This window comes from Periophthalmus magnuspinnatus, chromosome 18 (assembly GCF_009829125.3).
Source record: "Periophthalmus magnuspinnatus isolate fPerMag1 chromosome 18, fPerMag1.2.pri, whole genome shotgun sequence".
Classification (NCBI taxonomy): domain Eukaryota; kingdom Metazoa; phylum Chordata; class Actinopteri; order Gobiiformes; family Gobiidae; genus Periophthalmus; species Periophthalmus magnuspinnatus.
The window spans coordinates 9,995,406-10,015,893 of record NC_047143.1 but is presented as its reverse complement, the minus strand read 5'-3'; the positions used below and the strand labels follow the sequence as shown (position 1 = coordinate 10,015,893).

The 20,488-nt window shown below is 37.6% G+C and overlaps 2 protein-coding genes across 2 annotated transcripts; one reads left to right on the top strand and one right to left on the bottom strand.

Annotated features, from left to right (window-relative positions):
* Positions 1-3,706: 3,706 nt before the first annotated feature.
* si:dkey-165a24.9 (probable G-protein coupled receptor 132) lies at positions 3,707-10,572 on the top strand. The gene is made up of 3 exons (XM_033983329.2): positions 3,707-3,788; positions 4,870-5,614; positions 8,592-10,572. The coding sequence occupies exons 2-3, from the start codon at positions 4,986-4,988 to the stop codon at positions 9,001-9,003; spliced, it is 1,041 nt and encodes a 346-aa protein (XP_033839220.1). The 5' UTR covers positions 3,707-3,788; positions 4,870-4,985; the 3' UTR covers positions 9,004-10,572.
* Positions 10,573-11,974: 1,402 nt separating this feature from the next.
* Positions 11,975-20,365, bottom strand: LOC117386022 (prostaglandin D2 receptor 2-like). The gene is made up of 2 exons (XM_033983328.2): positions 20,305-20,365; positions 11,975-13,200 (listed from the first exon to the last, which is right to left on the bottom strand). The coding sequence occupies exon 2, from the start codon at positions 13,154-13,156 to the stop codon at positions 11,975-11,977; it is 1,182 nt and encodes a 393-aa protein (XP_033839219.1). The 5' UTR covers positions 13,157-13,200; positions 20,305-20,365.
* Between the last annotated feature and the right edge of the window lie 123 nt (positions 20,366-20,488).

The following is a 20,488-nucleotide window of genomic DNA, read 5'->3' as shown; positions in this document are numbered from 1 at the left end:
AACAATTTCAATTGTGCCAGATGCCTTTCCTCCCTGATGCCTAATCCAGGTTCAGGCTGGGTAAACTGCAAATGGGTAAACTGGAAGATCCAACCTGTAAATTATCATCTATTGAGTTTACATTTTCTTGGGCAACAGCTAATACAGAAGCTACTGAGGGGGTCACATTTTTCATCCAATTAAAGTGACAGCATGTAACTTTCTGGGGATGGGGTCAACTGCGTGATTCCATTGGACCAGAAAGTTAAAACCATACTTCTGAACATTCTCCATGGATATAGATATGTTTTATGCCATACTGTGTAATATATATAGCCAAAGGAACAACATTTCCATAGAAACAAGCTGGAGGACACCAAGTAAGAGTCAGGTTTGTGGAAATGCAAGCCTGCTCAGAGTAGTTGTAAGTGTTGTTTTCACTTTTTTTGTTTTCTGAGTTTCAGATACAAGGTATTTTCATGTGAAACATTACAATGGAAAATCTACAAATGTTGAACTGTATAATATATTACAGTCACTAGAGCTATGGGCTTTGTACAATAAAAATGATTTGAATATTAACAAAGGGGATTTTACTTTTACTCCAGTCATAGAGGCTTATTGGAACCTCAAATGCTTTTTAGTACTTTGAAGTCCCTGTAAATCCATGTAACGCAAACATTGTGGTGCCCTCATCTACACTCTGTGAAAACTTCTTATCTTGTTCTTTAATGATAAAATCTCTGCTCTTGACCACTCTGCTCTTCCCACTGTCCTCTGTTGTAGACCTTGTAGCTCCAACAGTCTGTAATTCAGTCTTTGAGTTTTTAAGTCTCTCTTGGACTTTAAATTGTTAGCTAATGCCTTCCTTGTGTCCACTAGATAGTATTCCAAGTTGTCTGTTCAAGGTCTGATTGTTTTCCTGCTGCCCTGAAACATGCTGTAATCCAGCCACTCATCAAAAAACCTAATCTTGATCTAAATATTCTTTCTATTTTTTAGAGATTTTAGAGGCAGTATGACCAAGTGCAGTTTTACCTTAATCTGAACAAAATTTTTAAATCCCAGTACAGTATTGAAACAGCCTTTTTAAAGTTTATAATGACCTGCTTTTAAGTGTTGATCCTGCCTGCCTTTGACATGGTGGCTCACAGCATCCATCTGTCCCGCCTGGAGACAAATGTGGGCATTAAGGGCACCACATTCCATTGGTTTCAATCCTGTCTGTCAGTCAGAAGTTTTTTTTCTGTAAACCAAGGACAGCACTCCCCTTCTGTGTGCCCAGGGTTCTACATTAGCTCCACAGTCAAAACTCTGCAGGACTGTCCAAGGGTTGTGCAGATTTGGTTGAGAACAAACTTTCTGAACATAAATCTAAGTAAAATTGAGATTATGGTGCTTGGCCAAACTAAGTGCTTGGGCACGGCAGTGTGATTGGTCCTCGGTCCTACAGTGTCACCCTGCAGTGATTGTGGATTCTGTATTTAAACTGGACAAGTTTGTTTGTTTATTTTTGTTTGTTTTATGTGAAGCACTTTGGTCAGCTGAAGTTGTTTCTATATAAATAAACTTGAATTGAATGTTATGATGTCATCTGACATTCAGGACATTTTACAGATGATGTCACAGCCTTAGACACTTGGCATGCATTCTACATTTAAACACACTGAAAAGCAAGTTAATGTTACAGAATGTTAGAACTGGAAATTTGTAGGTTGATGGGGGAGGACCAGCTTTTCTTTACTGTTTGTCTAACGGGGTATCCCATAAGGCTTTGCGATGTCATGTCACAATCTATTTTTATCAACTGTGTAAAGTGTTAAAAAACAAAGCAATAACATCTCTATGGAGACAAGTCGACCAGAAATGTTCCACATGGCTCCTTAGATAAAGATTAGCAAAGTAGGAAATCTGTAGTGGATTTAGCTCTGCATGTTAAGGGCAGATCTGTGCATGTTTAGACAAACTGTACACATTGCATCTGCATCTTATGCTTGTCCCGGGTTAGATCACAGCAAAGGACTTTCCCTGATGTTTACATCCTGTTGTCATGGCAATGTGAGTCATGACTTCCTGTAAATAATTTCAGGTTAATTTGTGTCAACTGTTTATAGCACCGCTTTGTCCTTTCTTTCTAGTTTGTCCTTGAAAACTTTCTCTACAGATCAATTAAAACAGTAGCATTGCAGGAGGGAGCACCCAAAGGTTGTCCACACAACAAGCAAGAAAGAAAATGGAGTTTTAAGATATTTGTTTTGTATTGTTTTAACATTAGGAGAAGGAGAAAACATTACATATTATTTTACATGTAGTATACAAATATTATTAGAGGACAGACTCTGGAAATGGCTGAATTAAAATATTAATATTAATTATTCCTTCATGTAAGCTACATACATTTATCCCATCTCATCTCTTAATTTAACACCATAAAACTTTATATAATATATAATATAATAATAATTACATCAAATAAGCAATTTCCAATAAAAACAGAAAGATTATCTGCAGTGATACTGCACCCACTTCCTGAACATGAGAGGCTTCTGATGTTTCCACTGCATGCAGACTGCCTTTGTACGAGCAAAACATGCAAAAGAAATGACTTCCTGGTTTTAGAACTACTCAATGTTGTTACTTAAGTAAAAGTACCAGAGCAAAAAACAACAACAAAAAAACAAAAAAAAAAACAACAAAAAAACACTTAAGTAAAAGTATCACATCTACGTAAGTAAAGGTGTTAATGCACCCCTTTATAAATGTTAAAGTTTGTGCAGATTTTGAGGTATTATAAGGCTTCAAATGTAGTGATTTTGATAAAGATTTGTGCTGAATTTGTTCAACAGAAACAATTAAATCAGTTGATTTTTTCCCCCCTACCTGGTTTACCTGGTTTAGTTCCGTTAGTCAGTTATCATCTTAGTTTGGTCATGGTCCAGCCCAGCCATGTTCATTTTGACACAAACAGACCATGCATTTCTCTGATTGGTTAATCCACATGTCAACCATGCCCTCTGGAATCAGGAAGCCAGGATACAGTTCCAGACTTGTGTTTGTAAAGTTTTGTCAAAGTGTGTCATTTTGGCTGGCCAGGTAAGGGCAGCATGTAGTGCACTGAACCATAATAGGTATGTTTTAGCAAGTATATAAGCATTAAAGCAACACTATGTAGCTTTACCGGTGGAGGGGCCACAACCTGCTTGTTTCCATGGGGATGCTATTGCTTTGATTGTTCCTCACTATTATGCATTTCCACTTTGAGCGGTGTCAATTCTCTACAAATCTTACCTGTAAATCAACCAGCTGGTACCACCTGCTTGTCTCCATGGAGATACGTTTAATGTCATACTGTAGCATCTCCATGGAGATTAGCCAGAACATTACAAAAAAAAAAAAGTTACTCAGTCCCCCTTTAAGGCTCAAAAGGGCAGTTTAGCAGACCACCAATTTATCCAAATACAGAACAACAGTAGTACAGAGGTTTCATAACAACACAATGTTCATAAGTTTTGCCAGTTGTAACCATGAGAGACCAATCTAAGGGTCAAATGACGGCCCTGTCCTCTGCAGCGGTACCATTTATCCCGCTCTGTCAGCGTGTGAGACTGTAGTGAGCCTGTAGTGGAGGGGTCAGGAGGGCGGTGCACGTCTCAGGATGTTGCCTTTAAAGCTAAAGAAGTGGACTTCCTGTGGAGGAAACGATCAGAGAACAGACAAGGAACAAGCCAGACACACTGTTCCCAGCGTCGGTCAGAGAAGGAGAGAAAGTTCAAGTGGTGATTTGGAATTCTAAAAACCTGTTTTGGAAGGTAAGTAAATTTATCATGTTTATGCAAATATACTCAATTGAGAATTAGTTTGCATTGTACAAATTGGTGTCATTTGATGTCATAATGGTTATACACAAAACATTTATAACATTTTATTATTTTATTGTGTTTAATTATATTGAGGTAGACAACTCAGCAGGAAGTGATATGATCAACTAAGCATCAATAAATAGATGCAAAATAGAAGTCAAGCTGCAGTTTTTGCATAAACTTTAAAGACACAGCATCAAATTTTTAAGATATAAAATAGATTATAAACTATGTTTATGCTGCACAGAAAACACAGAAAAAACATGAGTTCTTACTCTTGAGTGGGCTTGCAACTCCACAACCCTAACTCTTGTCTATAATAATCCACGGTATCGCAGAAAATATATCTCCATGGAGAATGTTTCCGAAAGTTTTAACTTTCTATTCACATGAAATCATGCAGTTCGAGAAAGTAACATACCATACCTTCATGTATTGCATGGTGCACATAGGCATACCCATTCAGAAAAGCTGCATGAGGGAACTTTTTTCCTAAACAAAAGGCCAGTTGTAAAAGAAAATTGAATTTCTGTCAACTGGACAAAACATTTTCACCAGCAATTTGACAAGAACTGAAGAAGCAGCTTGGATAATCTTTTAGTATGGACAAAGGAGGGATTACATAGACCATAGGACAGTTGTGTAATTTTTTAATTTTTTAATTTTTGTCCTTCATTAAATGATGGTCATTTTTTTGGCTGTGCAGTTGTTTATCTATATAATAATCTTTTCATAATATAAGGCAGTGTCCACCAGTAATCTGAACAGAAGTGGGTGGATGAGCAGCGAAATGTCTTCACTCCTACAACTTTGTCCAGTTGACAGATTTAAATTTTTCTTTTACTATGAATCATACCTGGATGACTGAGGGATTATACAGACAATCTTTCCATTTATATTTTATTTTTTCTGGAAATTTCAAAGATGGATAATGCAACGAGGTACATTCTAAGTGCAAACTGTCGGTAGTTTCCTTAACTTGGCACCACCAATTGCCTGAACATTGCAATATTTGTGTTGCTTTTTTCAGATACTTCAATCGTCCCATGGATCCTGGGTAACTCCAAAAACCTCGAACCTCACATTACACCTCAAGACATTTCTCAAGACAATGCATACCGACGTGGCAATACCTGTCTGCCTCAAATGAATTCTACCGAGTCAATTCTCTTCAATGCAACCGATTCCGCCAACATGTCCAACGCGAGCTGCAACCTCCCCTTGGACACGGACTGTTTCGGTTTAACCTGCATCTATGGCGTGATCTTCTCCTTCGGCCTGCCCAGTAACCTTCTATCCTTATGGGGACTATACCATCTTGGCCGTTCGGGCGGAGGAGGCTGCCAGCTAGTCTACATCCTTAACCTACTTTTATCGGACTTACTTCAACTTTTAACTTTACCTCTTTGGATTCTATACCTGCGAGGTGGTCACCGGTGGCCGTATGGACAGCTAACGTGCGAGCTCGTCGGCTATGTCTTCTACGTCAACGTCTATGCTAGCGTCATGTTCCTCTGCTTGATCGCGTTGGACCGTTGCCTGGCGATTGTGTACCCGTTGAGTAGCCGGCGGGTGCGGACTGTCCGGGTTGCCGCGGCGATGGGCATAGCCGTGTGGAGTTTGACGTTTTTGTTCTGCCTGTGCGGGTTGCTGCCTTCTGTGTTCGACGCAGAGAGGTTGCTGTGTCTCGAGCAGTATCCGGTGACGTCCAGATTTGCACACTTCATGATTACGACTGTTGTTCTAGGATTCATGCTGCCGTGTGGTATTTTGGGGTAAGTCTATAGTTTATAACAGTGAGTACGAAAAGTCTGGTCAGGCAATATATCAAACTGGATCTTCTTGAATTTTACCGTCTTAAAATGTTGAAAGCAGAACTAGTTCATTTTAAACAGTTTGCAGTGGTCTGAAGTTATTCCTCGCTTATCTTATGCATTCTGAGCATCCTAATTATTCACCACGATGATTATAAGCGCTTTTCCATCTTTCAGAGGTCAGAGCGGAGTTTGGCATCAGTGCTAAAAAACAACTGCATTGCTAACATAGTCTTCCTAATTCTTGGAGGGCATAATGTCATCTCATTTTGACCCAAAGAGCTGCTTTTATAACATATCTGTACAGGGGTAAAACTTTTCACTTTAATGGCACAACATAGACTGATCTCTAAAATGAAATCTAAAATGTTGTATTTTTTTACTTCATCTTTGTATTTGCTATTGCTAATAATAGCAAGAGATGATATGTAGTATTTTTGTCTGAGAAGCTTGCTAAAAGAAATCTGGGGTAAAAATAATCACTTACAAAAACATTCCACAAAGCCCCAGGGGAAGATGCTGTAGTGTTTTCCTTTTATTTCTCATGTCTTTATTTAATTATATGTATTTAAATGTATTTATTTATTCATATATATGTTTAGATTTTTTTGGTTAAATTTGTTGCATTACCTCACATACCTGGAAAGTACTGTACTGCAATTTCACCTGCATTCAACTTTGTGACCACTAGGCGGAGCCAGAGTCATACTTCGGGAACAAACACAGTCAATGACAGTTTTTTTGCGGGGGGAGAGTCTTTGCTGTGTCTGCTACTTGCAGTGGTGGAAAGTATCAAAGTGGAAAAGTAAAAGTACTGTACTTCAGTACATTTTGCAGTGGATACTTTTATTTCACTGCATTTGAGATCAGATATATTTACCTTCTATTCCTACAATTTTTAACAGGACTGAAAGGTAAAAAGTACTTTTCGTATGATTTGAGGGGTTACTTTTAGTACATTTATGGTAACATTCAGACTAAAATTTTTTAACAATTCATTTGCTACTGTTGACATTATTTTTTTTTCTAAAACAACATATGCTTTCCTTAATGAATCCTCAGGGGAGTCGAGTGCTACACACAGCTGTGGCCTCACCCGGTCACATTCAAATGATCATTGCTGTCCAGGAAACAGGATTTCCAACAGACCTACAGTTTATTTGTAGACTTATGAATATGAAATGAGCTGACAGCATACCAGCATCACAGTTTCATATCAATTACTGACAAAGTTCTTCATTATATTTGGACATTCTCAAGAACTTGAATTTCTTTGAAATATTTGGGGGATGTCCATTTGCAAACTAGCTCTCTTATGTACTTTTAAATGCACTGTACATTATTTTTACTGTCTTAAAATTAACAAAAAAAACAAACTAGTTCATTTTAAACAGTTTGCAGTGGTCCATCCTAATTATTCATCGTGATGAGTTTATAAGCATTTTTCACAACTTTCAGAGAGCAGAGTGAAGTTTTGCCGTCACAGTAAAGCTACCAACAACTAGCATGCTAATGTGCACCTGATTATCTGACAATATAACACATATATAATTACACGCAGACAGCATACAACAGACTTGACCTTTGACCTCATGAGCTGCTTATACAATATCTTTTACTGGGGTAAGACACATTTTGCTCATGGGAAAAAGGTACACGGACTTTAATATCACATGCTACTATTTCTATTTATGCCCTCAATTTATAAGTATGACAAATCCTCATGTAGGGTTAAAACTGGTACTTCATGTGGCCACAAAAGGCTTAAAAAATGATAGCTTAACTCTTACTAATCTAATGCAAGAGAATACTTTAAAATACTTACGAAATACTTACCAAGATTTAAGTCAATAGATGGTCAAGTCCATAACAACTAATCAAGGAAATTATGTAATATTTTGCGGAAAGGTAAAGTTTGGTGTTTGCAGTAAACAAGTGGTTATTTTGTTTAAATGAATTTTGACAACATCAGTGTGAAAAGAAAAGGAAGCCAACTGCTGAATCTATAACACTTTGGTTTTACACATTTGGGCTGAAAAACTGTTCAAGGAAGGACAGTAAAAACACATTGACCAGATGCACAAACCTATTATCAAATTATTTTAAAAGTCCTGTCCCTTCACATGTATTTGAGCAAAACTTGCCCATATAATCATAATAATAATAATACCTTATACTTATAAATTCACTCCACACTCGGCGTTGGTAAGTTTTTATTTAGCTGGCTGCCAATCTGCGTCATCAGCCCCTCTGACCACCATTACTCACATGCACATCACTTTCATACTAAGAAAGTAGGGTGTTGGTGTTGGTGGTTCAGTTGCTGCTTGTGGGAACGCATATCGCAGTTGTGTCCTTAGGCAAGACATTTATCTACATACCGTTTATCTGCACATAATAGATGGTGTTTTAGTAATGAGAGAATGAATTGTTATCAGAATTGGGTAGAAGCCAGAATTTGCACACAAGTAAAAGGCAATGTTACTTCAGAATAGTATTGCTCAAGTGATTAATAGTATTACTCAGTCCATTTCTTGGATTGCTGTAGTACAGCATAAATTGCTTCTTTAACTCCCCTCTCAAACCATTTATTTTCTTTGAATAAAATTGTACCTCATTATCTTCAAAGGAGAGGTTAGTAGCTTTGAGATGGAGATGGATTATATTGAGATAAAGCCTTTGCCACCTGTATACGAAGAGTAACCAAAACCTTTATTCAAGTAAGAGTACTGATACACTTTCAAATGTTTTACTCAAATAGGAGTAAAAGTATGCAGTCCAAAAACTACGGCAAGAGTTACTACTACCCACCTCTGATTTATTTATTTATTTTTATTTTTATTTATTTTTTAAATTAATAACAATTTATGCATTAGAACCAATATCCACTTATATACCATTAAAACATGGTAACATTTGTTGTCTATTTTCCCTATAGCTACACCTCGGCTCACATCGGAGTCACCCTTAGACGGTCCCCTTCCATCTCTGCTCACGAACGCCGCAAAATTGTTGGGATCCTGGTCGTCATCACCATAAACTTCATTGTTGTGTTCGGACCGTACCATCTCGTGGGAGGTTACCGGTTTGTGTCCCTACTCTTCACCGATGAGCCGTGCGGGTTGGAGCGGTCCATTTTCCTGGTCTATCGTCTATGCTACGGGTTGACCAGTTTGAACACGTTACTGGATCCTCTGTTCTACATATTCCTGTGTGCAGACGCCAGATTGGAGCTGCAGAGGTCGCTGTCGGGCTTGAGAAGGAGGGCGAACACAAAAATGAAACCCGATTCAAGAGTTCAAACCATTTCGCATCAGAGAAGTGTGGGACAAAATCTTATTCCAATATAGACTGTTTTTAAAATATCAGGATCTATTTTTGGGGGCATAAACTGGACCTGCTTAAGGAGAGTAATATCATTTTTTGTTATTTTTGTTATTATAGATCCATGTTTTTAATGGCTAAGCTTTGAAAAAACATGAAACAATGTAGCAACTCATTCGTGAACCTGGTATTAAAGTTGGTAAAGTGTTTGTTCACTGATCCGAAAGGTCGGCAGTTCAAATCCTGCTCTTGACATATCTTCATTGGTTGAGGGGTCAGATCTACTGGCCTAGGCAAGGCAAGGCAAGTTTATTTGTATAGCACAATTCGTACACAAGGTAATTCAAAGTGCTTTACAGAATAAGAAAGACATTAAATTCACACAAATCAAAACATAAATAATCACAAATAATCATCATAAAATTAACATTAAAAGAGAGGAGTGCAGAATAAAAACCTTTCAGTCGTATGCAGAGCTAAACAGAACCGTTTTGAGCCTGGATTTAAACATTGTCAAAGTAGAGGCCTGTCTCACATCTTCAGGAAGACTGTTCCAGGTTTTAGCTGCGTAAAACTTAAACGCTGATTCCCCATGTTTAGTCCTGACTCTGGGCACCAGCAGGAGGCCGATCCCTGAAGTCCTCAAATTGCGAGATGGTTCATATGGCACTAACATGTCGGCCTACAGGTTGGTGGTGCGATTCCAGCTCCCATAGATGAAGAATGTTGTTGTGTCCTTGAGAAAGACACTTAAATCACCTTGTCCTCACTGTCTGTGTACACTCCTGTATAAATATGTGTGTGAATGGGTGAGTGGTTCCTTGATGTAAAGAGCTTTATAAAAATGTGGCCATTTACCGTGGCTCTTCTTGAAGATACGAGCACTTACATGTTTTCTGTGTTTTATTGTCATGTCATGTTTTCAGGCAATTAATCTATGTGTTGAAACATGAAGCTAAAGTTTTGATATTTTTTGTAACAATGAGTTGCACTTAATTTAATAGATATTTTTTTAAGACCAAGGTTTAGTTATTTTCATACCTGACAGTTTCAACTGCTCACTAGTGGTCTTCCTCAGAGTGGTCACGTGATGTTGCTGTGTGTCCAGTCTACTGATTTAAACAGGGTTTGGCCCTGTCTTCCTACTAGTGGAGGAAGGATGTCCCCCATCCCCTGCAGTCCGACTTCTTCGGAACAGTATGCCAGGTGTGTGCGAGTAAAAAGCCCCCTCGTCCCTTTTTAAAGTCTGGTTTAAAGAAGTCAATCTGCTTCCACTAGTAGAAAGACAGAAAGACAGTCAAAACCTGTTCAGTTGACTCGTAATGTCATAGCAAAATCACGTGACCTCTCTGAGGAAAGCTGCTAGTGAGCTTTGGCAACTGTCAGGAATGAAAACAAACTAAACCTTAGTCTGAAAAAATAATCTTTTAAAATAAATTATCGGAAAACCAGATGAATTTTATTGAACTTCTGAGTTGCACTGATCCACTGCTTCAAAACAACATACTATTACTGTATTACATAACACATAAAACTTGTCATCCTCTTAAACTCCCGTCACATCAGATTTTCCATAATAAACTTTACATACCAACCTGTGAGATGTACTTTATTCAAATTGTTAAAGAAAAACGAAACTAGAAAAAAACAAAACAAATTCAGTTATAGTGCGAGAAGTTCAATTTTATATTGAACCTAATATTGTGATATTCATATCTTACATGTTAGCTGGGTTAGATCTCTCTATTATTTACTGCAAATGTACCAGTTGAACAGTAGATTATAGCCCCAGTTCATAAACTAAATTAACAAATTACAAACTTGTTTTCAGTTTTCTTCTTTTGTTTGATTTACTCATTAATAACTGTTGGAAGTTGAAAACTCATTGAGATAGAACAGCCTGGAATTGTAACTGTAGTTTCCTTGATTAACCCTCAGAGGAGTTTGACACAGCTGTGAGGTTATCTGACTCATATTCAAAGTATAACCTCTATCAAGGAAACAGGATTTCCAGTAGAACGACTATCTAAATGTGTTTTTTGATTTATGAATGTGACATGAACTGTTGAGAGGATACTTTTAATATTTGACATTTTTGAAAAGCACATGGGGAAAAGTGAAAAAGAAATCTTCTGGAACCGAGCTCCATAGGCCTACTTAACTATATATGAAAAACACCTTAATACTTCACGTTATTTATATAACAGTTTGTTACTAACTAATAATGAACAACATACTGAAATATCACAAACAGGACGGCATACACTGTAACAGCATTATGAACATTAACAAGTTCACAAAGGCCAATGTGTTTTCAAGAACCAATGAGTATCTTACATTTTAGCTTGGTTACAGCTCTCCTTTATGCACTATAAATGTAACAGTTGTACATATAATATACAGTTTATTAACTAAACTAATGAACTACAAAACTAAGCCTGAAGCCTACAATGGTAAGTACTGTACAGAACCGAGCTTAAAGGGCCCATATTATGCTATTTCAATTCTATTTCCTCATCACAAACATACCCAGAGTTGTGTTTTGTTTCCTTTACACATGTTTAACACACAAATCCACATGCATATTTAGGCTGAGCTCAGAAAACACTCTGTTCCACCTTGTGATGTCATGTGGTAATACAGGAGTGCTCCGCTCTGTTTTTAAACTTCATACACCTTCACTAGTATCATTTGGATAATTTCAGCTATGGAATTGCCAATCTCTAAGGCCTGTAGGTAAAAGGTAGCTGTAAACTACCACTTCATGACATCACAAGGTGGAACAGAGTATTTTGAGCTTTGCTAATGTAGACAAAAACACAACACAACTCCAGGTAACGCCATCATAACATGCCTTAAAGCTCACATGAGTCATTTTGTGTAATATAGGACCTTTAATAAAAACAATTAATAACTAATGAACAACTTAGTACAGCAACATTATCGTAACAGCATTATATACATTTAACAAGGTAAAAAGCCTTGTGAATTTTCACCTTAGAGCTTATTCTCCCTGTCCTCACTACTGTTCACTTCACCCTTGTCAGAAGAAATTGCCTCACTCATCTCTGTCTCTGATTTGGTGCATATCGCCGAAACCGAATTCTTCTTTCTGAGCGGGACTTCATGGCTGCTGATGGAACTCCTCATGGTGCTCCTACGCCTTGCAAACTCAGCCAAATCTTCTACCAAAACGGTTTCCATGACAGCACTCAGAGAATGCCTTATCTTTGTGCATAAATCGGGGCAGCTGAACACGTACAAAATAGGGTTGAGGACGCTGTTGAGAAATCCAATCGTAGCCGCAGACGGTAACGCTTTAGCTATGAATATTTGCGATGGATGCCGTAGTGGCAAAGAAACCTCCATGACGCTCAGCCAGTGGTAAGGAGCCCAGCAGATGATAAAGCTAACCACAACCGCAATGACTAGCCGGACAAAACGGTAAGAGCGGCGACAACCTCTACGCGCTAAGAGAGTATTCACGACAATGTAGCTCAAAACGATGACAACCAATGGAATCACGAATGCAAACATTAGCTTAAAAATCGCAAAGGTCTTTTCACGATATTCACACAACTCTACCATGTTAAAAGGTCCACTTGGAAGCCAGCGAGCATAGTGGTAGTAACATTGCGTATTCCCATTGCGTTGTGGTATGGCATCACGGAAAATGTAAAAAGGAATAGTACACAGAAAAGCCATGAACCATATTATTCCGCAAATTTTGACAACTAGTTGTTTGGTGCGGTAGTTTTGAGCCCAAACCGGTTTTAGCACAACAAGGCAGCGATCCAAGGAGATAGCAGCTAGCAGGAAGCCGCTAACAAACATGTTGAGAAAGAAGACAGAGGAGTGAATGCGACAAAAGGAGTGACCGAGTTCCCAAGTTTTACCATTGGCGAGAAAGAGGGTAAAAACAGGCAGGGAGGAGGTGGCTAACAGATCCGATGCTGCTAGGTTGAGTATCCAGATGCTAAGCACAGAACGGCGTACACGGAAGCCCACCACAATGAGAATCAGAAGGTTTTCCACGATACCGGTGGTGGAGAACAAGCCATGGAGAAAGATGGTGAAGACTCCCAGAGGTGTTATCCCTGCAGCGGTTGAGTTGGGCTTGATTGTGTTGTTAACCATGCCTTGGATACGGGGGCAGTAGTGAGCCGGGTTAACGGACATCTTGGGGTCTTCAAATGGATCTCAGCGTTCAACGCAGATGATGTCTGAAAAATAAACTTTGATGAGTGAAAATACCTTAAGTGTGTTTTTTATTTGGTCAAGATTAATGCGGACCTATTATGCAAAATTGACTTTTTAGAGCTTTTATAGAGGGGGTATTACACTTCTATGGGTTATTAACTGCTATTACATAACATATTTAGATCACCGCTTTTATTGTTTTGAAACTGCTAAATTTACCGAAAAAAAACCCAAAAACCTATGAACATGTTTTCAAGTTTCACTTCCATTTTTGTCAAAAATCTCTCCCCCTTCACAGCACTGTCACAATAAAGAGTTCTGCTAATGAAACTTGAGTCAGGTTTGTAAAACTGTAGTGTATTGTTTTGTATTATGTTTTTGTATATGTATGGAGAATTGTTGTGTGGGAGCATGGATCACGTAGGCTTGTGCGTGGAGCATTGGACAAATCTTATAGTTAACCCTAAGGAGTGTTCAGATACAGCTAGATATGGCCAATGATCCATGGGTGTCATAGATTATAAGTATACAGCAGACACAAATATGTCTTCTTTAAGTAAGGCAAACTTTAAAATTCAACATGTGAGTGATGTTTATTGATTATTCTTTGTGAATTTGTTTATTTTAAGTAAATTAACAGTATTGGGTGAAGTATTTCAGTCTCACAGTATTTGGAGTTGTAATATTAAATGGTGTGCTTGAAGTAGTTGTTGTAGCATTAATAGTGCATTAGACAAAATAAAACACATTTATTTGCAATAATTTTTTAAATTTATTTTGCATTGAGTTGAAAGTCTCATGAACGAGTGGAGAGTTAGTTATTGGTCTGGAAGGATCTTCTCCTCATGCTCCTGTCTTGAAGGGGGTCCTGAAGTTGGACTTCTATGACCAAATCTATGGGCTGGGGCAGGTCTCTGTGGAAGCTGAGGCTGTCTCTTCTTTTCTGGGCTGAATGCTGCTTGAAGTGCTTCACAATGTCCTTGTTGAAACATCTATGTTTCCGGTGTTTCTTGTGGCAACATCTATGTTTCCGGTGTTTCTTATGGCAACATCTATGTTTCCGGTGTATCTTGTGGATTTGATTGGCTCTCGTCTGCTCTTGGCAGTTAAGGATGTAGCCTTTTTGAATCAACGACTCCATGAAGCTGTTATGTCTCTGGTCTGGTTTCTGCTCTGTCACTGAGCAGGTAGGCACCTGCCAGTATCCCCTGTCCTTCAGACTGAGGCCTTCAGAGATGGTCAGGTTCTCCATTGCAGACGTCAGTTCTTCCATCATTTTTTCCATCTTCTGTTTCTCAATAGTGGTAGGTACATAAACCTGAATTGTGAGAGTCTTTTTTCCTAAACCACTCCTCCCAGTTGGTCTGGAGTATGGCTTTTGGGAAGTGGCTCTCTGGCTCCTCCACTGGTGAAAGACAGGCATTTTGTTCATATGTTCCATTGTCTTTGCCTTGTTGACTCTCTGTCTCTCCTGAGGCTGAGTTTGAGGCTGAACAGGTCTCTGTCTCTCCTGAGGCTGAGTTTGAGGCTGAGTTTGAGGCTGAGCAGGTCTCTGGCCCTCCTGAGGCTGAGTTTGAGGCTGAGGCTGAGGCTGAGCAGGTCTCTGTCTCTCCTGAGGCTGAGTCTGAGGTTGAGTTTGAGGCTGAGTCTGAAGCTGAGCAAGTCTCTGTCTCTCCTGAGGCTCAGTCTGAGGCTGAGTTTGCTTTGCAATGCTTTTCGGAGTGCCCTTGAGCAAATGCCTGAATGTGACTAAACGACTGTTATCACTCTCTCCCACACTCTTCTTGCGGCTGTGTGGAGAATGGTAATGTCTTGTTTTCAAACTGCACTGACTTAATGACAGTTAAGTGTTTGTCTGATATTATGCACAAATACAAGGAACTGCCTCATCATCTTTAACCATATCATAATAACACTGTCGTTAAAATCTCATTTGCATATTATTTGGGCATAGACTTAATATGTCTTAAGTGGGATTTTGGGATTTGACTATGGTGTGCTAACTTGTTGCACACCATATAGCAAAGGTGGCAGACTCCCCTGGCATCTAATGACTGCCCCAGGTACCACCCCAGTCACAGGAAAACTGGAGCCTATGGAGCTCAACTACTTCAAAGTCCACCCTGGTTCCAGAAGTCAATTTGCCATAAATAGTTCTAATAAACTTTTCTAAAAATGTAAATATTAAAAGTTTAAATACATGATGTGGAAGCTCAGCAGCTACGTGGTAATTGATAAAGTATTTTTTAAGTCCAAAAAGCAGAGCCAGAGGGTGTGCAGTCACTGTTCAGCTCCATATTTGGGGATCAATAACACTGGTCAACACTAAATTTATTGTCTAAGATTTTTTTAGCTGATTTTTGATAATTTTGATGTGCTGAATCCAAAAATCACATTGGTTTTGCTCAATCAGGTCAGCGTTCTGAACTAAGCTACATATTTGTTTTTGGACGATTCTGTTTACATGTATGAGTATTTTCACGTCATATGATGCAAAATTCTGTTATATTTCTCGCTATAAACAAATTCTGAAGATTTTGCATGTGCCAATTTATGACTAATTGTTTTTTTTTATATTACAAGTGAATGAAATGGCTTCGACTAGAAGATCTTGCAAAAGTAAGCCTGACATATTCTGCTACATCTGCGGTGAATGCACCAATGTTCCTAATAGGAATCAAGTCACAAGTTTCATAAAGCGTGCTTACCATGCTTATTTTGGTATTAAACTTGGTGACCAAGATGAAGCTTGGGCGCCACACATGGCATGCAAGTCATGCACCGAGTATCTGCGTCAGTGGACTAAAGGCAAGAAGAGTTGTCTGAAGTTTGGAATTCCCATGGTTTGGAGGGAGCCGACATCAATAGCTACTACTGGGCTATTGATGTGACTGGGATCAACAGAAAGAACCGAAGCAGCCTCAAGTATCCTGATCTTGAATCAGCACGTCGTCTTGTAGAAGTGTAGATGTCTTTGTAGAAGTTCCTGACATCAGTGACAAAGATTCCTCCAGTGTGGTTTTAATGATGATGCGCCACATCCTTTTTCCCAAAAGGAGCTAAATGTTCAGGTTTCCTGAGAATCTGGGATCACTGAGTGATGAGCAGGTGGAGAGATTCCATCAGGACATAAGAGAGATAGAGACCGGGTATCAGGGAAGCTGGGATGCAGTCATGATGGCTGATTACTGTTGGACTCTGAGAGACATCCCTGCTGCTGAGCATTCAAGGGGTTCATAGAAACAAAAGTTCATGTCCTGAATTTTGCACAATGATAACGTAACGTTCCAATTTACATGTACTTACCTTTATCAATTAACATAACGTAACATTTAATTAATACATTCTGTTAGAAAACTATTACTATCTCCTAAAACATTTTTTGGATGAGAAATATTAAAGAAAATCAACTGATAATGTCACAAAATTGTAATCAATTTAGTCAGAAGATCGGATTTTTCAAAATCAAATTAGCATAAAAACCTGACTGAGAAAAATGGATATCATTATTGGATTCAGCGGTGCTAAATGGTCCTAATTCAGTTGAAAACACAGACAACTTTCAAAAATGTTTTTTTGTAACCCAGTGTAATCAGTGATGAAAGAAGTTACTTAAAGGAACTATACCTGATTTTTACTGTTCTACAAAAAGTGAAATCATTTAATTTTATGTTTGCAACAACTAGTATTATATCGCAGTTGTTCCTATATTGCAGAGAAGAAAACACAATATATTTAACAATATATCTGTACTGAAGCAGAACAAACTTGATATGTAACATGAAAAGAATCGGGTACAGGACCTTTAATGTGAAAATGTTTCTGCATAAATAAATTAATAAATAAATGTATTGTCTCATTCCTTTCCATTATTTTTAGCTTTAAATTAAACAGAGGATTTTGGATTAACAAATTAACTACATGGACATTTTCCACCATTATAATTTTTGAGTGATTTTTTTCATTTGGAGATTATCTAGGTCAGAGATGGGTAAACTTCAGGATTCAAAACCAGTCATTGGCAAAACAAATACAGTTGCTTTTATAAAGAATTATGACCATTCTTGATGCACAGATGTCGCCTCATTAATAAGTCAAAGTCTGATCTGAGGAGAGGCGAGCCCGGTCACAGTAGGCATCCATATTTCAACTTTGTGATTATCTTTTGGTGCTAGACATATACAACCAGTCTGTGCACTTTATAAGCACTGAATATGAGGAATAAGTGATCAAAATAACTTGTTCCATTATTTACTTTTATATCTAGGAATAATCTCTGGAACTGGGTCGGTAGAAGGCTCAGTAGCATTAATATTACTCTGTGGAAATTATGCAAGATGCCCTTCCACTTACAACTAGTCACTTTACTATGAAAGGACCAGGGGACGTGGGTTATATGTCTTGCCCAGTGACACCAAGGATGGTCAAAATTTTAACTGGATACTTTCAGTAACCCCTCTGTATTATTCTACAAAATGCAGGTATAATTGCAATCAAATGGAAAATGCAATTTGAATGGACACAATCACCACAAATTAACGCAAAATTTGCAAATCTAATTACAATGTTTATCAGGAAAAACACAATTTGATTTTTTTTTTCCTATATCGTTAAGCCATACTTCACAACACACTGTCCTTAGCCATTCCTCACCTGAAACTATTACTACAACTACTGCTATTACTCTGACTACGACCACATCTGTTGTTTAGATTTGTGCAAATGTGTCCTGAGATGTGATGTGCCGTATTAAATGTGAACTTTAAACAGAATCTACTACTATTACTACTACTACTACTGCAGAAAAACATGTCACAGCATGAACACAATATGAAAACGTCAATTGTCTCAAACTTTTGTGGCGCATTTCAAAGAGTTCTTATCTCAAACTGCTGATTTGTATCATTGACACTCTTTGTGTCAGGGCTCTGTTGAAAGCCTTATCTTTTACCATTACCACTTCCTCTCAACTGCTGTTTACATAATACACAGTGTACTTGCAAATACTCCACTGATAATTGTCCCGCTCTCTGTTTCATTCAAGAGGAAACGGAAGAGCTCCTCCCTGTTTTTGAAGTCCACAATACCTGCTCCAGACTCATTATAATCATATAAAGTGTATGTGGCAGTTTTTCAAGTTTTCTAATTACTTGATTTAGATAGTACCTGTGATAAATGTGTATTGTAGTTTTACATCAGGTAAATGAGTATTTTTGTTAAGAAATATTGAGAAGAAGTAATAGAAAATGTACAAAAATACAAGATGTAAACCTCAGCTCTCATTAACACCAAAAATTCCAAGAAAATTCTATGTGTAAGTAATATTGCTGCGTATCATTAAGACCGGCCACGATACATATCTCCATACAGTACACTGTAATACGATATATTTCAAATCGATTTGATTCAGTGAAAAAATAAAGACTTTCCGAACACGTAATGATGAACCCTATTTTCACAAAAAAATGAACATTAATTTGAATTTATTTTTTATTTATCTTCCATTTATTGGAGATGAATGAATGTAACAAATGGAAAAAAAACAACAACAAAAAAAACCCACACACACCATACTGGTCAGTATACCTCATCCACAGCTTATATAAGCTCCACATTTACATGTACACAGGGACATGTGCAGTTTAATGGATCTAAAGGATGACAACATATCTACAAAATCACAACTGTGATACTAAAGTCTTTGTTAAACCAAAGTTAATATAAAATACACCTATTTTAATCATCAAAACAGTGAATTAAATGTCAAATGTTCTGCATGAATGAGTTTCTTTCCTCTAAACAACACACAATTGTAGCACTGTGACAGAATAATTTAAATATAAAAAATAAATAAATAAATAAATACTCTTTACAATGTATCGATACAGCAGTCCATGATGTCAATACTGTATCATTAAATGAAACAATACGATATATTTTTGCACACCCCTAGTAAGTAGGGCATTTTTTTTGGCAGTTTAAACCTTTTAACTAAATAAAGGCATTGTAATCATACCTATTGGAAGGTAACCGTTCTGGAGGGACCTCTACGTATATCACATCTGCTGCCTGTGTCCACCCAGAAAGTAAAAAATAGATTTTTGAACATATCACTCCTACTATCAAATCACTGCACTGTCTCCCACTGAATAGATCTCTCAGATCTACAGGTGGCACGCTCCTTCAGTGCACCCCCACTAGGCTCCGTACAATGGGGGACCAAACCTTCTGTTCAGCTGCGCAACACTGGAATTGCCTCCCTGCCCAGCTGAGAGCCACACAGGGCTTGGACTTTTTAAAGCTAATCTAAAGACCTTTTTATTTAGAAAAGTTTATTGTTGATGTTTTTAGCATTTAGCAATTAGTATTAGTTTAAGGTTCTTATTTAACTGTAGCACTCAGAGATTCTATGGAATGAAGAGTGGATTATTATTATTATTATTATTATTATTATTATTATTATTATTATTATTATTATTATTATTATTATTATTATTAATAATTTATGTATTTATTTATTTGTAAAATCTTAAATATAACAGTGTTAACTATGTTTTAGTGAAATGTGTAGTCTAACCTGGCATATGTGCTTTAAGTGCTCAATTTTGCCTGATTTGAACTGCTGAAAGGTCAGAAGATCAATTCCCGCGTGGATAAGTTCAGTTCAGTTCAGTTTATTTGTAGTCATTGTCACAAAAGAACAACAAAATTGTGTTGTGTGTGTGTGGATCAAGTTCTGTTAGATTGTCATTAGGCAAGACATTTTCCTACCTTGCCTCTGTATGAATGTGTGATTGATTTGGTGGTTGGAGGAGCTGATGGTGTAGATAGGCAGCCTTGCTTTCATTAATCTATCGCATGGTTGCCGTGGACATATATCTTATCAAATACAGTGCAGAAACTATTTTATTCATTCTTCCATGTTCAGTCTTTTATGTAGTAAAACATGAAATACTAATGATATACACCTCGTATCCAAGAAGTAAAAATAAAAAAATAAAAATAAAAACTACATACTCCTTTAACCAATGTGCTGCAGGTACAAAAGAAGTGTAAAGATTAAATAATTACACAGTTGAGCAATGTTACACACAACACTGAGAATTAAAAAAGTCAAATGCACTCACCTTTTGGATTTTTGAGGGGTCAGCAGACAATGGCACAGCAGCTTTAGGTTGTGTTAAGAATGTCTGAAGAGCTCTTCATTTGAGAAGACTTGTAGAGTAGACTTGGGGTTTGTCTACTGGTCTGAGGAACTTCCTATTTACATGTGAAAAAAGACATATTTAAAAAGAGAACGTTGAAATCCTT